Here is a 23935-nt window from a genome sequence, read left to right on the forward strand (position 1 = left end):
TCAGAGGAGACTTGCTCCCACTAAAGTGACTTTCTTTTCAACCAATGTCACCAAGCGGAAGTAAAATGGGTTGCCGTTTCATGTTGACTTGAAGAGTTGCTGCCTTAGATTTGTTCATTGGTAATACCTGCTTGACAATAATGTGTGTAACAGAATTTCCCAATAAAATCTATGATTTTGCATTACAATAAAGACATTAGAAATTAGAAGAACGATGTACCAGTGCTGTTCTGTAAGAAATTATTTATGCAACACTTGGCAAATGAGCTCCTACTAACCTGTGTGGCAGAAATAAGGACTTTAAATGAGATGAAACACACAGACTCCTTCCACACAGGCGGAGATGGTGAAATAATCATCACAATCTTTTATTACAACAGCGTCTGAGTTCTACCCTAAACGGGAAAATCATGTTAGCACAACAGCCAAAGCGAAAAGTAGGCTATAGAGGTCCCTTTAAGAAAGCCATTACTAAGAATGTATAAAATTGCAGCTCTTACGTCATTCCACATCCATAAAGCATAAAAGAGCCAAAAGCTCGTTCTCTCACGTTCAATGTCCTCATGCTTTACAACAGGACTATAAAAATCTACTTGCACTTGCTCAAAGTTTGTACCGTTAAGTTTCAGATTCCTATTTGGTGGCTCAAGAATTATCTTCCTCAAAAGTGACACGTTTCCAGGATTGAGACGTTTCCATTCGCTACAGCGATTCAGATGAAGAGGCAGGGAGGTTCATGGTGTGTTGTTTGCAGTCCTGCTGCTCAATATTCAGTCCAGGTTGAATTTACTGCAGGCACATAGAGACACATAGAGGCTTTGTGGTCCATTGAATAGAGAAAATGAGGGCGTCGCTTTCAGTCTGAAATGTTTTTCCTCTTCGTCACTGTTTTGCATACTCAGACTCAACTTGCAGTCTTCCTTCCTCGCTTGTGCGCATACAATTACAATGTCCCATACCCTGTCCCGTGTTAAGACACTGTATTTTCCAACATCCGACATATCCCTGGATCCATTAATCAGCCATCAGCTCTTCAGTTAAGAGAGTTAAAAAACAACGGCGCGGGTTAAACTAATCAAGGGTCAGACGTAGTCATCTTTACAAGCGTCTTCCCGCTATATTGGCTCCAAAAGGAGAAAATAAATTTACCATTAATAAATATAACAATAAATAATTACAAGGGGGTATTTGTATAACACTACAGACAGCCCACATGAATCTTTACATGCACCCCAACGTGCGGCAAAGCCCTTAATCTGGCTACTTCATGAGGCCGATACTGTGAGTGTCTCACAATTACATCAAATGCTACATCTAAACCAGACCTGTCAATCAGGAAGCCATTACCGCACACAGCCTTGGGATAGACACACGTTGTGATGTCATAAAGAATGCCAAACTCTGCCAAGTAATGTCATGATTTATTTAAAGGTGAAATGTGTCATTTCTGTGCCACGTCGGAATTGCAAATGTGACAAAAATAACGAAAACAAAAATATCAACTTTATACAACACATGCATGCAAGTTGTATATTATTTTTGTGTCTTCGCGCACAAAAAGTATTCTCGTAGCTTCATAACATTACGGTTGAACCACTGATGTCACATGGACTATTTTAACAATGTCCTTACTATCTTTCTGGGCCTTGAATGTGGTAGTTACATTGCTGTCTATGCAAGATCAGAAAGCTCTTGGATTTCATCAAAAATATCTTAATTTGTGTTCTGAAGACGAACGAAGGTCTTATGGGTTTGGAACGACCTATCACCCTTTTTGGGTGACCTATCCCTTTAAACATCATCGTGATGAACTGAAAAGCTTATCTACTCGTTAGTCGCTTAAACAGCCTTGTTGCGTTTATTATTGCACTCTAGCAAACTATTCTAACTCAAACTTTCAGGGAAAATGTTTTTTTTATTGGTTTTGGAAGGTTAATGGTGGGAAGTTGAAGTCAAGTGACCGTGGTGTAATTTGCTCAGACTATGTTTAACTTTTTACTTTTAGTGATTGTATTTAGGTTTCAAAATTCAAAAACGTTTGTCCATTTGGGAAGATTATGATGTTGAACAAAGCATGTAAGAATCATACTTTAACAAAATACTTTGTCGTCTCCGCATATTAAACTGACTTTAACATTGAAATAAACAACACACATTTCACCTAGTATCCCAAAGCATTACATTGTTGTTTGTCATGTCAATGTGATGTGATGTTTTTTACCTTCATAACACTTCTTAAAGTGACAGTTCACCACAAAAATGAAAATTTTGTCTTCAAGTCATTCCAAACCTGTATGGCTTTCCATCTATGGCGCAACACATACACACACACACACACACAATATTTTGAGAAATGTCTCGGGCGTTTTTTTTTTAAAGTTTTTTTCTACAATGGAAGTAAATGGGGTCTGATGTTGTTTAGGCCCCAGCATTCTTCAAAATATCTTTTATGTTCCTCAGAAGAAAATTGCACAGATTTGGAATGATATGAGGATCAGATTTTCATTTTTGGCTGAACTGTCCCTTCAATGGAATCTAAATTAATCTCTTTGTGTGTCACTGTAATGTCACAGTAAAATTCTAAATGACATCACAACGTGGCTGCATGTCACAGTGCATCCTCCGCAACACATTTGTGATGCCGCAATTCACTTTCTCTTGACTTTATATGCAGTGTTGTCATTTCTTCCCACTTATACAGTCTTGGTCTCCTCATTTTTCGTTTTTGGCACATAATGTTCATAGCATTATTAACTATGTTTATTGTTGTAGTAATAATACTAATAATACATATAATGGTCATAATAAATTTACTGTACATTGAAATAATAAGGACATTATAATGCTACGTTTGTATTTCTCTCGACTCCGTCTCACGTATTTGAACCCACTGCAGTCAGGTTCAGACGTAAGCGTGTCACATGAGTTCAGAGGTCAAAGAAGGCTCTTCAGCTATTGTGCTCTGGGGCGTGTTTATGACCGGCCCGTCCGTTGACCCCCTGACCTTGGCTGATTGACGGGCTGGACTGAGTTTTGCGCAGGTAACCTTCTTTCCCCTCCCCGCTGAACTGACTGGCTTCAATCTTATCCAAATCATCAGTTCCTGCGTGAAACTTGGCCTGCAGGAGGCTGATGTACGTCTCATAGCGACATTTCTGCAGACACAGAAAAAAAAAAAGATTAAAATGGCTTTAAATTAAAATGATTGGTTTTGGTTAGTTGCATTTTACTATTAGTGATTTGCATAATTTTCCCTGTTGACCAGGACCATGATCAGAACAGACTTGTGACATATTTTTGGTCACGACCCACCAATTGGGAACCACTGATATAGATGTTTTACAAACGCTATTTTATGACCAATGAGTACTTAATCAGCTAAAACCAATCATTTGATAACTAAAACAAATGTTAAAAGGTGTGTTTTCTAACAAGTTTGACTCAAACCTACATATTCTCCATCAGGCCCATACAAGAGCTAAAGTATAATTGTAACATCTAAAAAGCATTCATATGAGCTCTGAGACAGATGACTTTGTATGGTTCTGACCTCATAGGTTAAATAGTGCTCTTTAATTCGATACTCTTCTGATTCTTTGCTCTTGGGCGTCAGATCTGATGGGCTCCTCTTGTGTTCCTCCAACTCCAGAGAAATCTGCTTCAGTTTGTTCTCATGGGACTTCAGTTGCTCCTCCTGTATAAATTAGAACCACCATTATGTAAATACTGTACAACACCAACAATTTTTGTTGAACAGTCAACAATAGGCTTATACAATGCTATAAATTTCATTAGTATTAGATTACTATACCATTGTCACAAACCTTCATTACACCATTACATTATTAAATTCAGTAGGGAAATAATAATAGAAATATTTATGAAAAATGTATTACAAATTAAATATGATTTTAAAACGATATAATGATCAAAATTATATAGTTTTTAATTATAGAATTAATAATTATATGTAATATTTTATAATTATGTAAAATCAGGTTTGGAACAAAATCTTTTGTTTTTGCATTTTTAATCTATTGTTTAAAAATGAATGAGGAATGAGTAAAATGAGTAATCATTTGAAATCAATGTCATGAACATAAACCAAAATCATGTTTTGTTATTGCTCCAAATACATTTGTCAAACTGGAAAAAGAAGGTCAATATGACCCCACTGCATCATGGGATACAGTATTCTCATAGAGTATTGTGCAATACTTTAACACCAATGTTTACTTTGACACCATCATTAATAATAATCACATTTCTAAATTCTTCCACTACGTAATGAAGTTCATTAGTACGTAGATGGTTTACAGTTATATTTTGCACCTGGTTGAGTCTCGTTGTGGATGAAGGCAGCAGTGGTCTGCAGAATTTCTTCATGGAGCCGATGGCGGCGGGAAAAGCAGGAGCCGAGAAAAGAGCAGCGACCAGATTAATCCTGAAAATCCATGACATCATCTCCTCTTCACTCCTACACACACACATTTAAAGGGACAGTCAAACAAGAAACCAATGAAAGCAATCTGACCCTAGTACTCTGTGACATAGCAGACGGTTAACTAGCCAACTACAGTAAAAGCAACAAGAAATAGATTCCCGGAGCAGTTGAAGAGGTTTGATGCTTACGGAGCCTGCAGGAGGAAGACCCTCCAGTCCGAAGTCTTGAGTTTGAGGACGTTCTGTCTCTTGCTGTAGTCACAGGCCCTAGTAGCAAGAGCGTGGTGAACCCGTACTGCGTTCTTCAGGTCCACCTCTGACAGATCTTTATCAGGCTTATACTCATCCTGACCATACGGGGGAGACAGAGAGTGAATGCAAAAATTAAAATAAATGATAGAGAGGCAATGGCTGCGTTCCAAAACTCTACTGAGCTGCCAAAGTAGGTGGCATTTTAAGGCACCACAAAGGCAGTTCCAAAAGCAACAACATAACTAGATTAGATAATTATGCTGTTTTACAAGAAATCTGCTTTTGGTCAAATTGTACAACAGTACAGAATGTATCCTTCAAAGTGAAAAAGTGAGCAAAATGTGAATTAGAAGAATGTATTTATTTCATTCAATACTGAAAAGTACTTATAAAACAGGCTTGGTTACCCACGAGTTGTGTTTATTAATAAATTGAATTAACATTACTAATTGAAATAATAATGATAAAAACAAACTAAATTAAAATGAGAAATGTTACCGACAGAAATGACTTGTTGAAAATGATCTGTAAAGTAAAACTACAATTGAAATAAAAATAAATTAAATGTGAACAGTAATAATAATTAAAAAAAATCTAAAAATGATAAAAGCACACAACAAAATTACTAGTAATTAAACAAAATTTCAAACAAAACTAAAAATCTAAATATTAATAAAACAATATCAAAAACTAGTAAAATACTAGTATAAAAGAGTAATTAAATTAAATTAGTCACTTATAAGGTTTGATTGCATTTAGCATGTCACCTTAGAAGAAAGCTGCCTACAGTGGTGTGAAAAAGTGTTGGCCCCCTTCCTGATTTTTTTATTTTTTTGCATGTTTGTCACACTTTAATGTTTCAGATTATCAAACAAATTTAAATATTAATCAAAGATAACACACTTTAAACACAACATGCAGTTTTTGAATGAAGTTTTTTATTATTAAGGGGAAAAAAAATCCAAACCCACACATGGCCCTGTGTGAAAAAGTGCTTGCCCCCTAAACCTAATAACAGGTTGGGCCACCCTTAGCAGCAACAACTGCAATCAAGCGTGTGTGATAACTTGCAATGAGTCTGTTACAGCGCTGTGGAGGAATTTTGCCCCACTCATCTTGGCAGAATTGTTGTAATTCAGCCACATTGGAGGGTTTTCGAGCATGAACCGCCTTTTTAAGGTCATGCCACAGCATCTCAATAGGATTCAGGTCAGGACTTTGACCAGGCCACTCCAAAGTCTTCATTTTATTTTTCTTCAGCCATTCAGAGGTGGATTTGCTGGTGTGTTTTGGATCATTGTCCTGCTGCAGAACCCAAGTTCGCTTCAGCTTGAGGTCAATTAGGTCGAATTTTTGGCAAACACTTTTTCACACAGGGCCATGTGGGTTTGGATTTTGTTCTCCCTTCATAAAAAACCCCTTCATTTAAAAGCTGCATGTTGTGTTTACTTGTGTTATCTTTGATTAATATTTAAATTTGTTTGATGATCTGAAACATTAAAGTGTGACAAACATGCAATAAAATAAAAAAATCAGGAAGGGGGCCAACACTTTTTCCTATGTAGACAGGCAGCTCATTATGTTTTGGAAAAGAGTCTATGACTACTGTATGTTCAGACTGGAATACTAGAGTAGACACTGTTAGCATATTGTATGCCATAATGTATATTGCCTTATGAATTTTAGTCCACTATGTAACATTTTAAACTTCACTGTTGTCCCATGACTTAATTCAATAGGTTACATAATTCAATGAGTGACGTTGAGTAATAATCTTGGAAATATATCTATTATTTTGCATTCTGAATACAATTTTGTGTAATAAATGTCTTAACTCTTGGAAGTCTTATTAAATAATGTGTTTAAAAAAAGTGATTATAGACTTGTAAACTGTAAAAGAACACAGTTAAAATCAAATGCATTGCAAATTGTGGAAAACAGTCATCAGTGTAGTGGGCTCTTGTGGGACATTCTGGAAAATGTAGTTGGTTATCTGACTATTCCTTACACATATTATAGTGCACAGACTGCTAAATATTGTATGACTGTGTGTGGTGTGTGTGGGAAGTAGATTTAAATTACTTTCTGCAGGTAAAGGATCATCCCCTTCAGCACGGCATAAAACTTCTTCCAGCCTCTGCGTCCTCTCGGGGCTGCAGAGAGACAGAATAAAAGAGAAAAAGTGTGTGTGAGAGAGACAGAATAAAGACACACTTCACTAATGAGCTCCGCTGTTGTTTGCTGCAGCACAAGACGAGGAAAGAAAATCTCTACAACAAACTTCACTGCTCACAAATGAACTCCACCACAATGGAAGATACAACCTAATTGTTTTAATTAAAGCAGCTGCATTATTAAACAGAAGGAAATCTTGGCGGGGTCCTAAATAATGCTGATTTATTGCATTCCTTGACACTCTGCTCCAAAACTTGCCGTTTACTGCCTATGTAGCCAGCTACCTTAAAAGACAACATCCTAACCATCATGGAACCTCATAAGTGACGAATTTGGAGTGTTCTACATAAGAAGCGCTGCCAAACACAACACAAACTCAAATCAACATAAAAATACATAACACTCTTTAAATATAACATAAAATACTTACACTTATACATTATAAATTACATATTTATAAAGATTCATAGCTTAAAAAAATATATAACTCTCTTACTTGTTTTCTTATCTAGGTCTGCAATAAAGCAATAAACTTGGCATTGTATACTACAGATATTGTTGGCTCTGTGACAAATTGCCTGCAATGTTCCTCATTTGTAAGTCACTTTGGGTAAAAGCATCTGATAATTTAATAAATGTATATGTATATTTTTTAACAAATTTCATATTTTTTTCATCAAAAATGTTCAACATTTAATAAAATAAGTAATTTATATTCAACTGCTCTTTGATCTTTATTTTTCACTGAGCTTGTTTATTGTTATTGTCAAATAAAACTAAACCTACAGTTATTAAAAATAATTATCAAGTTACTGAAATAAAGCTGAAATGAACTAAATATAAATATTAGATGAATAACTTAAAAAAAAATGAAAATTAAAGTTTAAGTTGATACATATTGATACAGATTGATACAGACAAAGGAAAAATGACAGGAAATGATGTGGAAACAGCACTGGGAAATGAATACCAAAAGCATGATTTTGCAGAACAAACAAACGACACACGTACTGCGTTTGCCGTCCATGTCTGCATGGCTTTTGCGTGTCAGAATGCCGTGTTTGTACGTCACAGCATTGAGTAAAAGTGGTATGGCGATGAAAGGGTTACTGCCATCCGTTACCCTGACAACCCTCTTCCCTCCCACCTCACACTGCTCCTCCACCAGCTCCGACAGACTCTTCCTCAACTCCTCTTCCTCGCTGCAGAAACAGAGCGGATTAACCAGCATTAATGCACGTGTGCAGGTACTGCGCACATTACACGCAGATTAGCCCCAGAAGTCACATGATAATGCGAGCGCACTTGACTCCTGGGGATGATATTGGATACTCACACTGCCCACTCCAGCTTCTCGTTCTTTATTGAGTTATAGAGCACCTAAACCAGAACAGAGACATATGAGACTGTTAATACCGTAAGTCTGAAACAGCACAACTGCACCAATACAGTCAGATGGGCTTATGGGACCGAGCATTTGAAACAATATGCGTTTGAATCCAATTTAAACACGAATGCGTCTTTTGTTGCATTCAAAAATGCAATTTCAATATGCGCATTATGCGATTACTGCGTTTCGAAAATGTTTTAATGAAATCAGTCAGGTTTGGTGAGAAATCACACTATCAGTAAACATGCATGTGTTTTTCTGAAGCTATGTTTCTTTTTCATACCGCTGCTTGACAATAATAATATAATAGAAATAAAGGAAGCAGATACATGTCTGCTGTGTTTCCAAATAATTACCTTGAGCAATTCTTTGGGAAAATCTTTGCCGTCGTTGAGGCCGTCCAGATTGCTAATGAACTGCTGGCAAGACATCTTTTTCCCAATATTCTGCAATACAATAACAATACCGTGTTACAACAATAATGACATATATGCCAATTGGTATCATCATATCATTGATGGAAACAACTGACCCTCTGCTAAGCTATCCTTCAAAACTACTGCCATCTAAGTCAAGAGTATATAGATTGATTGAATATTATTCTTCTAACAGGGGGAAGGAATTTAACTTAATTGATAAATTATTCAGTGACATGATTAAAAACTGTTACTGTGAATCACAATTGAGGGAATTGCTTGAGGGCTGTTTAATCCACAGCATCCACTTCTCAAGATTTATTTAAAGATTTGGAAAAAGAGGTTATAAAACATCACTTATAACCTCTCAGTGTGAATATTATCAGGGCCCTAACAACATAGTTTCACCATATTTTGTTAAATTCCTGTAAAACCTCTCCAAACACAAGAGACCCTTACATTTACTTACATTAGAAAAGAGCAAAAGCTTGTATGAAAAATGCCAAACAATAACAATTGCAAAGATGCAGTAGGATTTGTCAGTACTATTTCTAAGATGGCACTTAGCGAAGGGTCAACTGATTTCAAGGTTGTTAATCAATGGTACATCCTTTTGATGAAGCCATTTGTTTACATCTTTCAGCTTATTTTTATAGAGGGAAAATTTGTGTGTGTGTTCGCGTGTATGACATCTATCTATCTATCTATCTATCTATCTATCTATCTATCTATCTATCTATCTATCTATCTATCTATCTATCTATCTATCTATAAAAATTAATGGAAAAAATACTACTAGAACTAATGACTAGAACTAATATGACTCGAGATCTACTTCAGCACAAATACTATAAACTACTATAGCACAAATGATGCTTTTCAGATCCATGAGCGATATTAATAGTGATCCTTAGACTTATGACTGGAAGATTGTGAAAGCTTCTTTCACAGTTTGAAGGAGATACCATATTAATTTATTATGGTTTATAGCAGTAACAATAACTGTAGTTGAGCATTTAGTATAGTCTTTTGCCAGAATCTACGGTCACATGGCAATCTTTTGTAAATATACATCACCGTATTGAAAACTGAGTGATTACAAAATGAAAATGTAACAATATAGAGATCAAATCATAGAGATAAAAAAACGAACTATATTCAGAACCACACCAGTTATTTCTAAACTCCATGCAGTTGACAAAGCTGTCAGCAGATGGCAGTATCAAACCAGACCAACCATTCGAAACATCTCAACCAACACACATCAATATCTCAGTCTGTCTGTCTCCCTCCTACCACTGAGATCTACTGAGATGAGTAATATTCCACGAATGATGGATGAAAACGTTCTGAAAACACATTAAAGCTGAAACCATTAAAAGAGAAGAAAAACACAAAGAAGAACAGAGGAGGAGAGAGAAGCACTTACCACCTGCCGCAAAATGAGTTAGAGAAGAAATGGAGAGAGAGACATGTTTAGGTCAAAGTCAGAGAGAACTGTAATATTACTAAGAGAAACACAACAAGAAGAAGCTTGTTAAGGAAAATGACACTATGAAGTGCATATGGTAAGGTTTTCAGTTTAGTTGCTGATAACGGTTCATTAGCATCATCTTCAGATGTTATATTTTTTTATATTTTTTATAAATATAATTCTTCTTATAACACTTTCTTGAAAATCATCAGTCTTGGCCTTCTGCAGTCAAATATATTTGTATAATGACCACTAGTCATTTAATATGTTGGATGGTGTACAGTAAACCAGTTATTAATGCAAAATCAACACTTAACATCAGGTTCTGATCAGCTTTTTGGTGTGAATACAGAATATAGAAATATGAGACAGGACTGAAGATGGTTTGTTTCCAGAATAATCTAATATTTGCTTCTGCAATTATATTGGAGAGTAATTGCTAGTAGATCCAATTAATGCAGTAACTAAAATTATGAGGCTAATAAACTTGTTAGTGTCAGACATTGGACACGGAATTAACGACCTAAAGAAGAGCTGAATACATACGTGTCCATGCAGGTCTGTGTTAAGAAGCATAAGTGCACAGGTCAGTGTGTGAGCGCCATCTATTAAAAAACGTTAGGAAAAACAAGAGTTAGATAATAAGAAATCATACATTCTATAGAACACATATTTTAAAACTAAAACACTGTTTCAAAACCAAACCAGCTGCACAGTTGCACATCACAGGAGATTTAAAGCATCATAAGCATCATTTGCTAGGCTAGCAACATGCTAAAATTTAACAAATGTTCCAACAAGTCACTCATGAGGTTACATTTCAGTGAAGATGGCGTCTTAGAAGGCTGTCTTGCTAGAGCTTGTAGATGTAAATTCACTTACGTACCATAAAAGTTCACTGAAATACATTATTATAAAATTTGAGCTACATAGCATAAGCTAAATCTAGAGAAATGCACTTGCCCTCTGAGGTGAGAGCTTCTGGGTTACAGTGACAGAAGCGTTTGGAGAAGTGCACCAGCACACGTTCCCTCTCCTGCGTCTCTCCCATCAGAGGAAACGCCTTCAGGAAGTTCCTGCAATGACATGAAGACGATCATGGTGCTGTGCTAAGAAAGAGCAGATATGCTAGTACTGCTATAATACAAATTATACCACAGGCAGTATATATATTCTTTACGGTACTTGTTATGTAATGTACTTGCATTGTGCTATTTAGTGCAGTCTGACATTCAATAAAAGCAACAAAAGATGAATTTTGGCTTGCATGGCTACAGTAGAAGAATTTATGTTCATTTTAGGACTGCACAATTTCAGGAAAAAAATCTATATAAACATGAATCATGATTTCAATTTAAACAATTGAAACATTTAACAGTTGTGGTGATTGTTTGTTGGGCTGCACAATTTGGCCCCAGAATTATATATCAATATGACAATAAAACTACAACAATAATTATCATTATTAAAGCATTTATTTTGGTGGAAAACAGCAGGACACCCTTAAAGCTTCTCTTTATAAGCTCTTCTCATTATACGTTAATGGTTGGTGGATGTTGTGTTCCCAAATTCATGCTATAAGCGACCCAAAATAGTTTCATGCACTTGTACTTCATGCACTTGCACAGAGTGTGTTTCAGGCCAGTAACTTTAGTCTAGACGGAATCAGAGCTTCTGCAAACTGCACTTAGTTCCTCCTCTTCTTGCAATGCAGGTATTTAAGTAATGGCATGCTTAACTTCTTCCAGTTTCAGGGGTATTTGTGGAACTGAGACATTAATATGTGACATGCGTGAGTATTAATCTAAAATAAGCTTCTTCCTCTTATTGCAGCTTTACCATAATAATACAAAGAAACAATGAAGCAGCTACATATGTGACGTGCTTTTAAAAAAACTTTCAACAACAACTGAGTCCTATTCAAGCTCAGCATGAAAAATCAATGTTATATTACATTTCTGACCTGCCCACACTGAAATCTCACTGGTCCAAATACCTGCTTAGCATAGCTGTGTATTACACATTAAATATGTTCAGTCTGACTTGATATTGTTGGTACATTTGCCATTTTGCTTTCGGTTAGGATAAGTATTTGCACTGTTTAGGACACTAACAATCTTGGTTGTACAGTATATTGTGGTTGAAATGTTCTCACCTTAGCCCTCTGTCTAATGATAACCCCGTGAAATCAAAGAAGCTCAGGTACTCCGATGCCACCAACTGGCTGAATTCATTGCTGCAGGAGAAAGAGACAAGGAAGAGAGGGATTGTGGGTATAAATGAAAACTGTTTTATTCCACTCCCTTTCCTATACAGTACGCTCGTTCACACACAAACGCTCACTTCTTGCCCAGGTGTCGTGCCACGTCACAGCGCTTGAAGCCCTCCAGATAGAAGAGCCGCTTAGCCAGTCGTTTGGCAGCATCTGAGTCGACGCGGCAGCCATTGGCGAGAGTATCCGTGCTGCCACTCTCCAACGTGTCCACACTGCCCAACTCAGAATCTGAGTCACACAGCGCATCTGTGAGGTTGGCATCACTAGGTTGGTGGAAAGAAACAAGGAAAAGAAAAAAAAACATCAATGTCCAGATGGAAAATACAGCCAGAACCAAGATGGTATAATGGATGGTTTTAGATCAGGGTTCCTCAAACTTTTTGACTCGAAGACCCCCACTGTCCAACATAATATTCAAAGGACACTATAATAGAGGTGGGAATCCAATTCCGATTCTGAGAATCACAATCCAATTCTAAAACTACTCTTGATATGCATTTTTCTTATTAATTAATGATACTACTGACTTCTAATAATATAACACTTATTTGTACATTTTTATTAAATTACTCATAAGTACATTTTAAAATAATTACATAATAATAAAATCAAAACAATTGTGTTAAGTATGATTAACTAATTAAAACATAAGCATATATAATGTAATAAAGGGAACACATTAAAAAAGGGAACAAAGAAACAGGTTACAAGCAAAAAAAACAAAAAAAGTGATTTTCAAAGTATCTCAAAGTTTTTCAGATGAGGAGAGTGAAATATATTTTTTCTTTTTATCAGCATTTTTGCCGTTTAATTATTACTGATAGACAGTACATTCAGACTAATGTGCAGATCTATTTTAACATCAGTTGTTTTGTCATGTCCTTAAGACAGAACTGACTGTTTACATGAATTTCACATCATAAAAGCATTTAAAGTTTCCAAAATTGATTGAGAATATAAATGCATATAACGTGTTAAGTATAACATTTTATTAACAGAAACTGGGAGTGATAAAGGTAAATTAATTAAACAGTTCATTTTGTGATTGCTTGATTATATTCAGTGCCCTCCAAAAGTATTGGAACAGTAAGGCCAATTCCTTTATTTTTGCTGTAGACTGAAAACATTTGGGTTTGACAAAAGATGAATATGAGATGAGAGATTAACCTTTCAGCTTTTATTTACAGGTATTTTCATCTGGATCTGATACATAATTTAGAAGATAGCACCTTTTGTTTGAACCCACCCATTTTTCATGTTACCAAAAGTATTGGAACAGATAGAATTAACAAAGATTAAAGTGAAAAATACTTCATATTTAGTTGCAAATCCTTTGCTTTCAATAACTGCATCAAGCCTGTGACCCATTGACATCACCAAACTTTTGCATTCTTCTTTTGTGATGCTTTTCCAGGCTTTCAACACAGCCTCTTTTACTCCCTTCAGTCTCTTCTTTAGCAGGTGAAATGCATACTCTACAGGGTTTAAGTTTGGAGATTGGCTTGGCCAGTCTAAAACCTTCCACTTCTTGCCCCTGATCAACTCCTTTGTTGTTTTGGCACTATGTTTTGGTTCATTATCTTGCTGCATGATGAAGGATCTCCCAATCAGTTTTGTTGCATCTTTCTGTAAATTGTCAGAAAAAATATTTCTGTCGACTTCTGAGTTAATTTTGCTGCTGCCATCATATGTTACATCATTAATGAAGATTAATGAGCCTGTCCCAGAAGAAGCGATGAAAGCCCAAGCCATTACATTACTTGTGTAATGTGTACTATAATGTACACCTGTGTACACTGTGTTTCAGATGAGCTTGTGTGTTTGGGATCATGAGCAGATCCTTTCTTTCTCCAAACTTTAGCCTTTCCATCACTTTGGTCCATAAAATCAGTCCATAAAACCTTGTCCCAGAATGTTTGAGGCTCGTCTCCTATTCTTCTTGCTAATGAGTGGTTTGCATCTTCTGGTGTAGCCTTTGTACTTTTGTTCATGAAGTCGAACAGTAGATTGTGATGCCTTCACTCCTGCCCTCTGGAGGTTGTTGCTGATGTCACTAACAGTTGTTTTAGGGTCTTTCTTTACAGCGGTCACAATGTTTCTGTCATCAACTGCAGATGTTTTCCTTGATTTACCCGTTTGAGGTGTGTTACTTAGTCCACCAGTGGTTTCTTTCTTCCTCAGGAGATTCCAAATGGTTGTACTTGCTATCGCCAGTGTTTGTGCAATGGTTTGATTGATTTTTCATCTTCTCTCAGCTTCACAATTGCTTGTTTTTCACCCATAGACACCTCTCTGGTTTTCATGTTGGTTACACATCTAACTAACTATAAATGCAGTCTGCACGGATCTGAAACTGAGCGCAGACATTCAGTGCCATTTAGAATCAATTAATAGGACACAGCAGGGCAACAAAACACACCTGTCAGTCACATGTTCCAATACTTTTGGTAACATGAAAAATGGGTGGGTTCAAACAAAAGGTTTTTTGTATCTTCTAAGTTATGTATCAGATCCAGATGAAAATACCTGTAAATAAAAGCTGAAATGTTACTCTCTTATCTCATATTCATCTTTTGATGTCAAACCCAAATGTTTTCAGTCTACAGCAAAAATAAAGGAATTGGCCTTACTGTTCCAATACTTTTGGAGGGCACTGTATATTTTTTTAGCATTTTAATTTAGATTGTTTTAAATATATTAACAACAACAATAAAAATATATTTAATTATAAAAAATTAAGTCATCTTTGCTGAGGCCCCCTGGATGAGAAACAGTGTTTTAGATGGTTCATAGCGAGCCATTTATCATTAGGTGGTTTAAGTACTAGCTGTTGAGACCAACTTCAACATGCCAGACCATTTTGGTTGAGCTGACTAGAGATGGTAAACCACTTCGGTAAACTTATGTTCCACCCAACTCATCCCAACCGGTTTGATCCGCTTTTTCCATAAGATTTGTTACACTAGTTTCCCCCCAGATATTAGCTAATCCTATATAAGAAATTGACAGAGATTATCTAACCCTAAAATACTGCAAAGATCTTTAAGCATTAAAAGAATTTAAGCTATTGATATAAGTGTCCAATCCAAGCCCATTAAAAATCTCCTGCAATTCATGCCACCGAATTAGCATTTAGCTCATGGGTAGCAAAGAGCATCTTGAGAGAAACACAATCTTTTTTTTCCAGCCAAGAAACGGCACATCTAATTCAACTAATTAAAATTTCGATGTGTACAATTACTGCGATGGAGGCGAGTGGCTCATTAGGATGTTCTTTAAATGAAGCTGTAATTTGGGATGAGGCGTTTTTGCGTCGGCTGCTGAGCCCCAGAGAGGACAGAACCTGCATGAGTCAGGCAGGCCATTACTGAAGTGACAGACGCCACGCTCTATATGATTTATTTATGAAATTCTGTCTGGTTATGGTACACAGCTAACTGCGCATAAACTAATGGGCCTTGTGGTTTCATTGCAATCATAAACATATTACACTCTTAAAAATAAAGGAGCTTCACGATGTTATAGAAGAACCTTTTTTGTCTAAATGGTTCCATAAGGAAACTTTAACATCTGCAGAACCTTTCTGTTTCACAAAAGGTTCTTTGTGGTGAAAGAAGGTTCTTCAGATTATAAAAAGGTAAGAAAGAGATGGTTCTTTGATGACGGTTCAAAGAACCTTTGACTAAATGGTTCTTTGCGAAACCAAAAATGGTTCTTCTATGTCATCACTATGAAGACCCTTTTAATCACCTTTATTTTTAAGAGTGTAGGAATGTACAAAACTTCATATTTTCATTGGGTTGACTTTATAACTACTATAATTTAGGCTTTTGGGACACCTGACCCAGATCGGATGCGTTTCTCACAAGATGTTTATACAAGATGTGTTGTGTTCAAAAATATCTAGACTGAGTGCCATGTAATGTGTCTTAAGATGTGTTTTTGAAAGCAAGATATTTGACACTTTGACTTTAAAACACTTCTCTGAGAGAGTTTTACCATTCCAAGCTTCTTGTTTAAAGCACAATAAATATTTTTGGACAGCTAGTCATCAATTGTGACTATATACACTACTTTTAAAGGCTTGGGGTTAAAAGAAAAATAAAGATATTTTTTTTATTTTGAATAAAATTCTCTTCTTTTGAACTATCTATTCATCACGGAATAATTAAAAAAAGTTTCCATCACAACTTTTTTCAACATTAATAATATTAAAAAATGTTTCTTAAAACTGTCACCGTTCCATATACGGGACGCCTAACTTTACTTCACTATATTACAATTAAATCCTAATGTAATCATGACAACCTATATATCATTGGAAAGGTTTAAGTCTCCTCAATAGATATCTCAACATCTTTTTGTTGTTACAAATTATGTAGGAACAGTAATAGATTAATTTATGACAAGAGTGCACCAAGGGTCTATGATAAATCTACATCATAACAGGAGTTCTGACCTTTGTCACAAAAAGTCTTTATTTCCTTGCCTTTTTCCCTATCACATGTTTTGGCAATCATCATAAGTTATATACCATTTGAAAGGTTAAAATCTCTAAATCCATTCTGTGAAAACCATTTTGAAATCGGACATTGCGTTACCATAGAAATGGTACTTTTTTACCACTTTTTTTACCTACTTTTTTACTCGTTTTAGCGGTCTCCTCCCCCTTAGCGGGGGTGTCATATTACATAATGTATTACGGTCTTTTAGAATCAAAACTTTTTATAATCTTGACAAAATACATATCATTGGAAAGTTCTGAGTCTCAAGATTCCATATTCGGTTATAGATGTAATATTGAGAGAGAAATTGATAGATTTGTGACAGATATGCATACAAATGTTTTTAACGTTTGAATGGCACCCAGTGGCTGTTTTTGGTATAACGCCTAAACAAAATTGCATTTGAACCTCAATTTTTTAAATATCAACTTCAAATTTGGCACACAACTTATGTACACATATGGCTTTAATTTTATAGCAATTTGGGATTTTTAACTAGTTAAAAAAAATATGTATTTTCTATCAAATAAAATAAAAAACAGTATAATATTTTTTTTTTACAGTAAATGTAAACTTTTATAACTTTTTAATACTTTAATTTTATTAAATCATTTCACTTCTGTAATAATCTGCTAATTGTCTTCTTTAAAAAGAGACCAACCTTAGGTCTGTATTCAAAAGCGTTCATGAATTATAATAATTTAAGTTTGCATAGTGCACTTTCTCGTGAATTTTCAAAAATGGGGATGACAGTTAAGGGGTTAATAAACAAATCAGCATATTAGAATAAATCATGTGACACTGGAGTAATAATGAAAATTCAGCTTTTCATCACAAGAATAAATTGCATTTTAAAATATATTAACATAAACTGCAATATTTCACAATAATTTTTACTGCCTTTTTTGATCAAATAAATGCAGCCTAGGCCAAATGAATTGCAAAGGACAAATTAAAAGGATGCTGTCATCACTCTGCGTGCAGATATGAAAAGAATCACACTGCGAATACAGATGGCATATGCTTACTGGTCAACAGTTTAGTCATGATGCATGTCCACAGCCATCTGAATAAATTATGGCTGTCATTTTCATTGTGGATGAGTCAAATTTGTTTGCATAATTTGATTAGCACAATTGCATTAGCTCTAAACTCGATAAGAAACGGTAATGTGTTGGTTGCCATGACGCCAGTAGAACCTGGTGTTCTGAGAGAGAGAAAGAGGGTGTAATTTGTGTCCCTCCCAAGCAGATGGCCCCTTCATCAGCATTACCCACAGTGCCCTAGAAAAGCCCCGACAAATCTCACACAGCGCAGAGCGAGCAGTCAAGCAGGCAGGATTGCACCGGGTACATACTGTAATTCTAGGTGAAGAACAAAGTAACAGGAACACTACGTGATGAGCAGTAGTTCAAGGTGATAAATGATTCCCAATTTCATCCGGAGACCACAAAAGTATTTCAGAATTTGCTGAAAATGTACCCACCATCAGGCCATTCAAGATGTAGATCAATTTGTTTCTTTATCAGAACAAATTTGGAGAAATTTGCATTACATCACTTGTTTACCAATGGATCCTCTGCAGTGAATGGGTGCCAAGTCCAAACAGCTGATAATGGACTTTTCCACTAGAAGAAGCATTATAATGGATATGGACTGGTATTTTGGCCAAAAGTGATGGTTTAAAACACCTTAAAACACTTTTTTCTTAATACAAAGCTTTTCACTTCAAAAGACAATAATTGATGGACTGGAGTGGTGTGGATTACTTGTGGATTATTGTGTGATGTTTTTATCAGCTGTTTGGACTCTCATTCTGACGGCACCCATTCACTACAGAGGCTGATTTTTTTTCAAGTTTATTTGTATAGTGCTTTTCAAGCAAATCTACATTATATTTAATAATTGCTTATCATTGGTGAGCAAGTGATTTAATGCTAAATTTCTCCAAATCTGTTCTGATGAACAAACAAACTCATATACTGTACATATTGGCTGGTAAAATAGATGGAATAGATCATTTTTTGGTAACTACTAAGTTATGAGGAATACATTTTAATGAAGGGGCTTCAAAATTTTGCAGAATAAGAAAGGGTGTCTTATACGTTACATTTGATCTGGTATCTGCTAAATTATTGATCACATGATTGATTGACCAGTGTTGTTAAACTTATCCACCAGTAATACATTACAACATTACATAAAGGTATGATGAAATGTCATCTGAGTTTAGGTTGCACAACCATCAAGCAAAGCACTCACCAAATCATCACAAATATGACTCACATCTACAGTATGTGAGCACATGTGTCTGCACAGAGACAGGTGTGAATTAGATCGCCAGACTCTCCGACTGGTTCAGCGCCCCTGACATAATCTTTCAGCAGTCAGGTGTCAAAACAACTGGCCGTTTGTATTTTAGTCCTGTGTACATAATGACTGAACAAACCTGATCGGAAAGCAATAATTCTCCATCTGCTACCGGGCTGCTGTGATCAATAATAATGATAGATTGCACAGTTATAGTATTATTGATTCCTAAAGAAACCTAAGTAGGACATTGCCATGGACATATAATATTACAGGAGCCAATGAGCTATGTTTGTATGACATTTAAGTAAATAATCTTATTATGATTTATATACATAGATACAGATAGATAGATAGATAGATAGATAGATAGATAGATAGATAGATAGATAGATAGATAGATAGATAGATAGATAGATAGATAGATAGATAGATAGATAGATGACAGTGACAGTAAAACTAATTATAACATTACAAAATATTTCTGTTTCAAATAAATACTCTATTGAACTTCTATTCATCAAAGAGAAAGCAGTTTTCACAACACTATTAAGCAGCACAACACTGATTTGCCATTAGAGGAATAAATGACCTTTTAAAATATTTTAAAATAGAAAACAACTTATTTTAAATTGTAATGATATTTCACAATAGCACCGCTTTTACTGTATTTTCAATCAAATAAATGCTGCTTTGGTGACCATAAGAGACTTCTTTCAAAAACATTAAAACATCTTATTGACGCCTAATTTTTGAACAGTAGTTTAAATATGAATAATTGTAAACTAACAGGTCCAAAACTAGCCATTAATTAAAGACTTAATTTAGGCTAAATTGATTTAGAATGTTACCCATTCTGGCATATATTTCATTTTATTTTATTTGCATTATTTCTTTGTTAATTTGATTAAATAAATGAACAAACAAACAAACATTTTTACATATTTTTATTCACCATTTGTGTTTATTATACTTTGTTATTTAATGTTTATATATTTTTTGTACCATGGTATATGACTATGGTAATTTAGTATCACTGTATATGTCAAAGTACCACAATATTACCATCCGATACATCACTGTACCATAGTACCACCAGTGCACTCTTTGTAAGGTTTTTTAATTCTTAGACAACACACACACAAAAACCTTCCACAGACTTCATTAGTTAAAAATAAATCACAGCCTGATGTCCTGCTCTAGAGGGTAGATAAACATTATAAGTGACTATGGCAGCACTGATGTACAGCGATCCTACAAGAAGCCAGCAGCCGTTTCTCTGTATGGACCTGCGCTGCTGCTGAGCCAGGCAGGAGATTAAACATGAGACTGCTTGTCTATGACTCACATGCCAGCGACTCTCTCTGCCCATTTTGATGCCGTCGGAGAGGGTGTGTTGGACGAATAAAGCGAGGTGTGAAGGAGTTGCTGCGGCCTTGTCAGTTAGCCAAAACACAAATCCCCCTTTGTGTGTTCTCTTACTGGAATACATCAAATCAGCAGGGTCGGACAGAAATGCATTACGCATCAGAATGTGCAATGACAACATTTTGGTTACAATGGGTTTAGGTAACTAAACACACACACTCACAATATATAGAACCTCAGGCTATGTATTTATCCAAAACCATTTAATGATGGAAAAGTTGATGGGTTAAAGGGATAGTTCACCCCAAAATTACAATTCTATAATCATTTACTCACCCTCATGCCATTACAAACCTGTTTGCATTTCTTTCTCCCATTGACTTCCATAGTATTTTTACTCATAATATGGAACTCAATGGAACCCAAATCCACTTGGTGACTAATATTCTCCAAAATAACTTATTTTGCATTCCACAGAAGGAAGTATGTCATACAGGTTTGAAAATGATGACAGAATTTTCATTTTTGGCTGCACTGTCCCTTTAAAATCTAACTTTGGAGGAGAATGGGGGCAAGGGGAATGTGTTTTTTAATCAGTGGTTTTGTATGGTGGTATCTAGCTCAAAACAGTTTTAAAGTACAATAATGTATGAACATTTCTTCCATTAAACTAAGTTTAAAAAATGGTATATGCAAACAGTGAATAAAATAAAACCACACTGGCATACATTCAGACCAGTATCAAATATATTATACAGGCAGACAACTGAAAGACTGATGTTCTTTGCACAAAGCTTTTTTTCCCCCATCATAAATCTCAGGTCAGGGCAGGTCGTTGCATTTTTATTCTGACAAGTTGTCTCATGTGTTTTACAGGTTGTAATTTTATGAAAATCGTCAATTATAATATTTGCTGGTAAAAACAATTGTGACTCTGGACCACAAAACCAGTCTTAAGTGTCAATTTATCGAAATTGAGATATATACATCATCTGAAATCTGAATAAATAAGCTTTCCATTGATGTATGTTAGGATCTGACAATATTTGGCTGAGATACAACTATTTGAAAATCTGGAATCTGAGGGTGCAAAAAAATCTAAATATTGAGAAAATCGCCTTTAAAGTTGACCAAATGAAGTTCTTATCAATGCATATTACATATCAAAAAATAAGTTTTGATATATTTACGGTAAGAAATTTACAAAATATCTTCATGGAACATGATCTTTACTTAATATCCTTATGATTTTTGGAATAAAAAAAAACAGAAAATTTTGACCCATACAATGTATTTTTGGCTATTGCTACAAATATACCCCAGCGAATTAAGACTGGTTTTGTGGTCCAGGGTCACAATTGTTTGATGTATTTGTTTGGTGGTATACTTTTACATTTTTATTTTTTGTAACTGCTTTAACATTGTAATTGAATAGCTTCTAATAAGCTAATAGCTGGTCCCACAAGTGGGGCATGTTGTCACCAAAAGTCAACGTGTTAAACTTCTTTTTTTTTCTGGGAAATAATGGTCGAAATATTCAAAAGCATATTTGAAGACTTCAAGGACTGCATCTATAGAAAAAGACTTATACGTCTACACAGAGAAATAGGACAGAGGAAAACCAACCAACAGATGTGTCCACTAAAGTCCAGAGGGCAAGATGTCCCAAACCAAAAAATAAAAAAGTTCAAACAAATTAAGTTCCAAAGTCCCTGCCTGCATATATTACATAATTAAAGAAAACCCAAGACTTTTAACTTCAGTAAGGTCAATAAATAAATACGTTAAACATAAAAACAATAAAACTTATACTTAATGACAGAAAGTAAGACAAGTTTCTACATTTTTAAGTCTATTACGTCAGTTGCAGGTCTTTTAAAGTGCTATACATTATGTAAAAGCAAGAGAATAACTTACAGAAGTCCCAGAAGAAAGTCGAAATGCACCTCATATTCATCTTTCCACATCTTTCACTGGAGATCAGGCATTGGTCCCGCGCGGAGCGAGAAAAATCCCTTCAACTCCATTCGCCTTCGGGCGCTTTGCGCACGGAGTAATCAGGTTTTCCCCCAAATGGCATAAGTTTTCTAAAAGGGGCGTTCTGGCGGTGTGTCACCGCATCCCGTTTATGTTCTTCGACAAATAAAAGTTTGGACGCGACGAATTCAGTGCGCGCGTTGGCGACAACGGCTTCCCAGTGTGAAGTTCCTCAAAGTCGGACACAAGGGAAGGGGGCGGAGAGAGTCGCTCTGGATGGATTGGATTACTCAGTGAGTCCTGCCCGAGCCACATTTCCATATTTCCGATGTTGAAGTAGCGATTTGGACCGGAGCCCGGGAGCGCCAGGACGTTAGTCTGGACTGTCTCGCGCCGACGCGTCTATTATCAGAGTTTGCCTCTCTTTATCCATCACGCTCACTGATGCCAAAATCTATTGCATTTATTCATCGAAACATAACTAATAGCAACAATGATGAATAATAAAAAATAGTTAGGCTATTTTACCTTCGTGGCCTGGTACATCAGCAAGTAACAGCCTATAAATAATACAAAAAAGGCTCATGGAAATTCTATCCCTGCTGAAAAAACAATAGACACCATCCCAAAATTTGTAAGGGTTTTACTGGTTATAATGGGACTTGTATTGGATTTAATGCAAACTGTAATGGAACCTGTAGGTCTCTACTGGCAATTGGTCACCTTCTGTTGGTGGCTTGTTAAAAGCAATAAATCCTAACGGAATATGTCCCAAAACACACTACAGAAAAACATTTTTTTTTAATGGTTTTAATGGTTATAAGTTGATGGTTTGTAATGTTTGTAATGGTATTTGTAGTGGAAACCATTAAAATTTTCTGTGATGGTTCTATAGTTTTTTCAGCAAATGGGAGCCATTCATCTTGGCATCAAACAGAGACCTTTATAATATTGCATAAAAATGTGACTATTGAATACTCAGGGAATTCGGGGTGTATTAATGAAAGCATGAATAAATGAATATTGTTATGATAGAAATCGGATTCAGAAATCTGATCTATTGGCGGTTAACTATTCCAATCCAATTTACTATTATGCATTTGAGATTGTTTTGGTAGCTATTAAATAGATAGAAGCCTTAGAGGTCATTATCACAAGGAACAATATTAGGCCTATTTCTACTTTCACTAGTGGTTTATCACAGTAAAATTAAATGCCAAAATGATTGTTAGGAATCTGACTAGTAAAGTTTAAAACTGTTACTAACCACATATACTAGTCAGAAGCAAACAGCCAAGTTGAGAATCACAAGAGCCAAAAATTCAGTTTCAAAATGTGCAATTTGTTACC

At 35.6% G+C, this 23935-nt stretch overlaps 1 protein-coding gene across 1 annotated transcript; it reads right to left on the reverse strand.

The window, feature by feature from the left end:
- Positions 1 to 340: 340 nt before the first annotated feature.
- Positions 341 to 22827, reverse strand: LOC306883541 (PH and SEC7 domain-containing protein 2-like). Its single transcript, XM_079438857.1, has 13 exons — positions 22526 to 22827; positions 12494 to 12688; positions 12306 to 12386; positions 11114 to 11226; positions 10697 to 10755; positions 8617 to 8706; positions 8207 to 8250; positions 7882 to 8072; positions 6778 to 6848; positions 4633 to 4790; positions 4333 to 4477; positions 3551 to 3694; positions 341 to 3155 (listed from the first exon to the last, which is right to left on the reverse strand). The coding sequence occupies exons 1-13, from the start codon at positions 22573 to 22575 to the stop codon at positions 2949 to 2951; spliced, it is 1548 nt and encodes a 515-aa protein (XP_079294983.1). The 5' UTR covers positions 22576 to 22827; the 3' UTR covers positions 341 to 2948.
- Between the last annotated feature and the right edge of the window lie 1108 nt (positions 22828 to 23935).

This window comes from Barbus barbus (genome assembly GCF_936440315.1).
Source record: "Barbus barbus genome assembly, chromosome: 17".
In the NCBI taxonomy this organism is placed as follows: domain Eukaryota; kingdom Metazoa; phylum Chordata; class Actinopteri; order Cypriniformes; family Cyprinidae; genus Barbus; species Barbus barbus.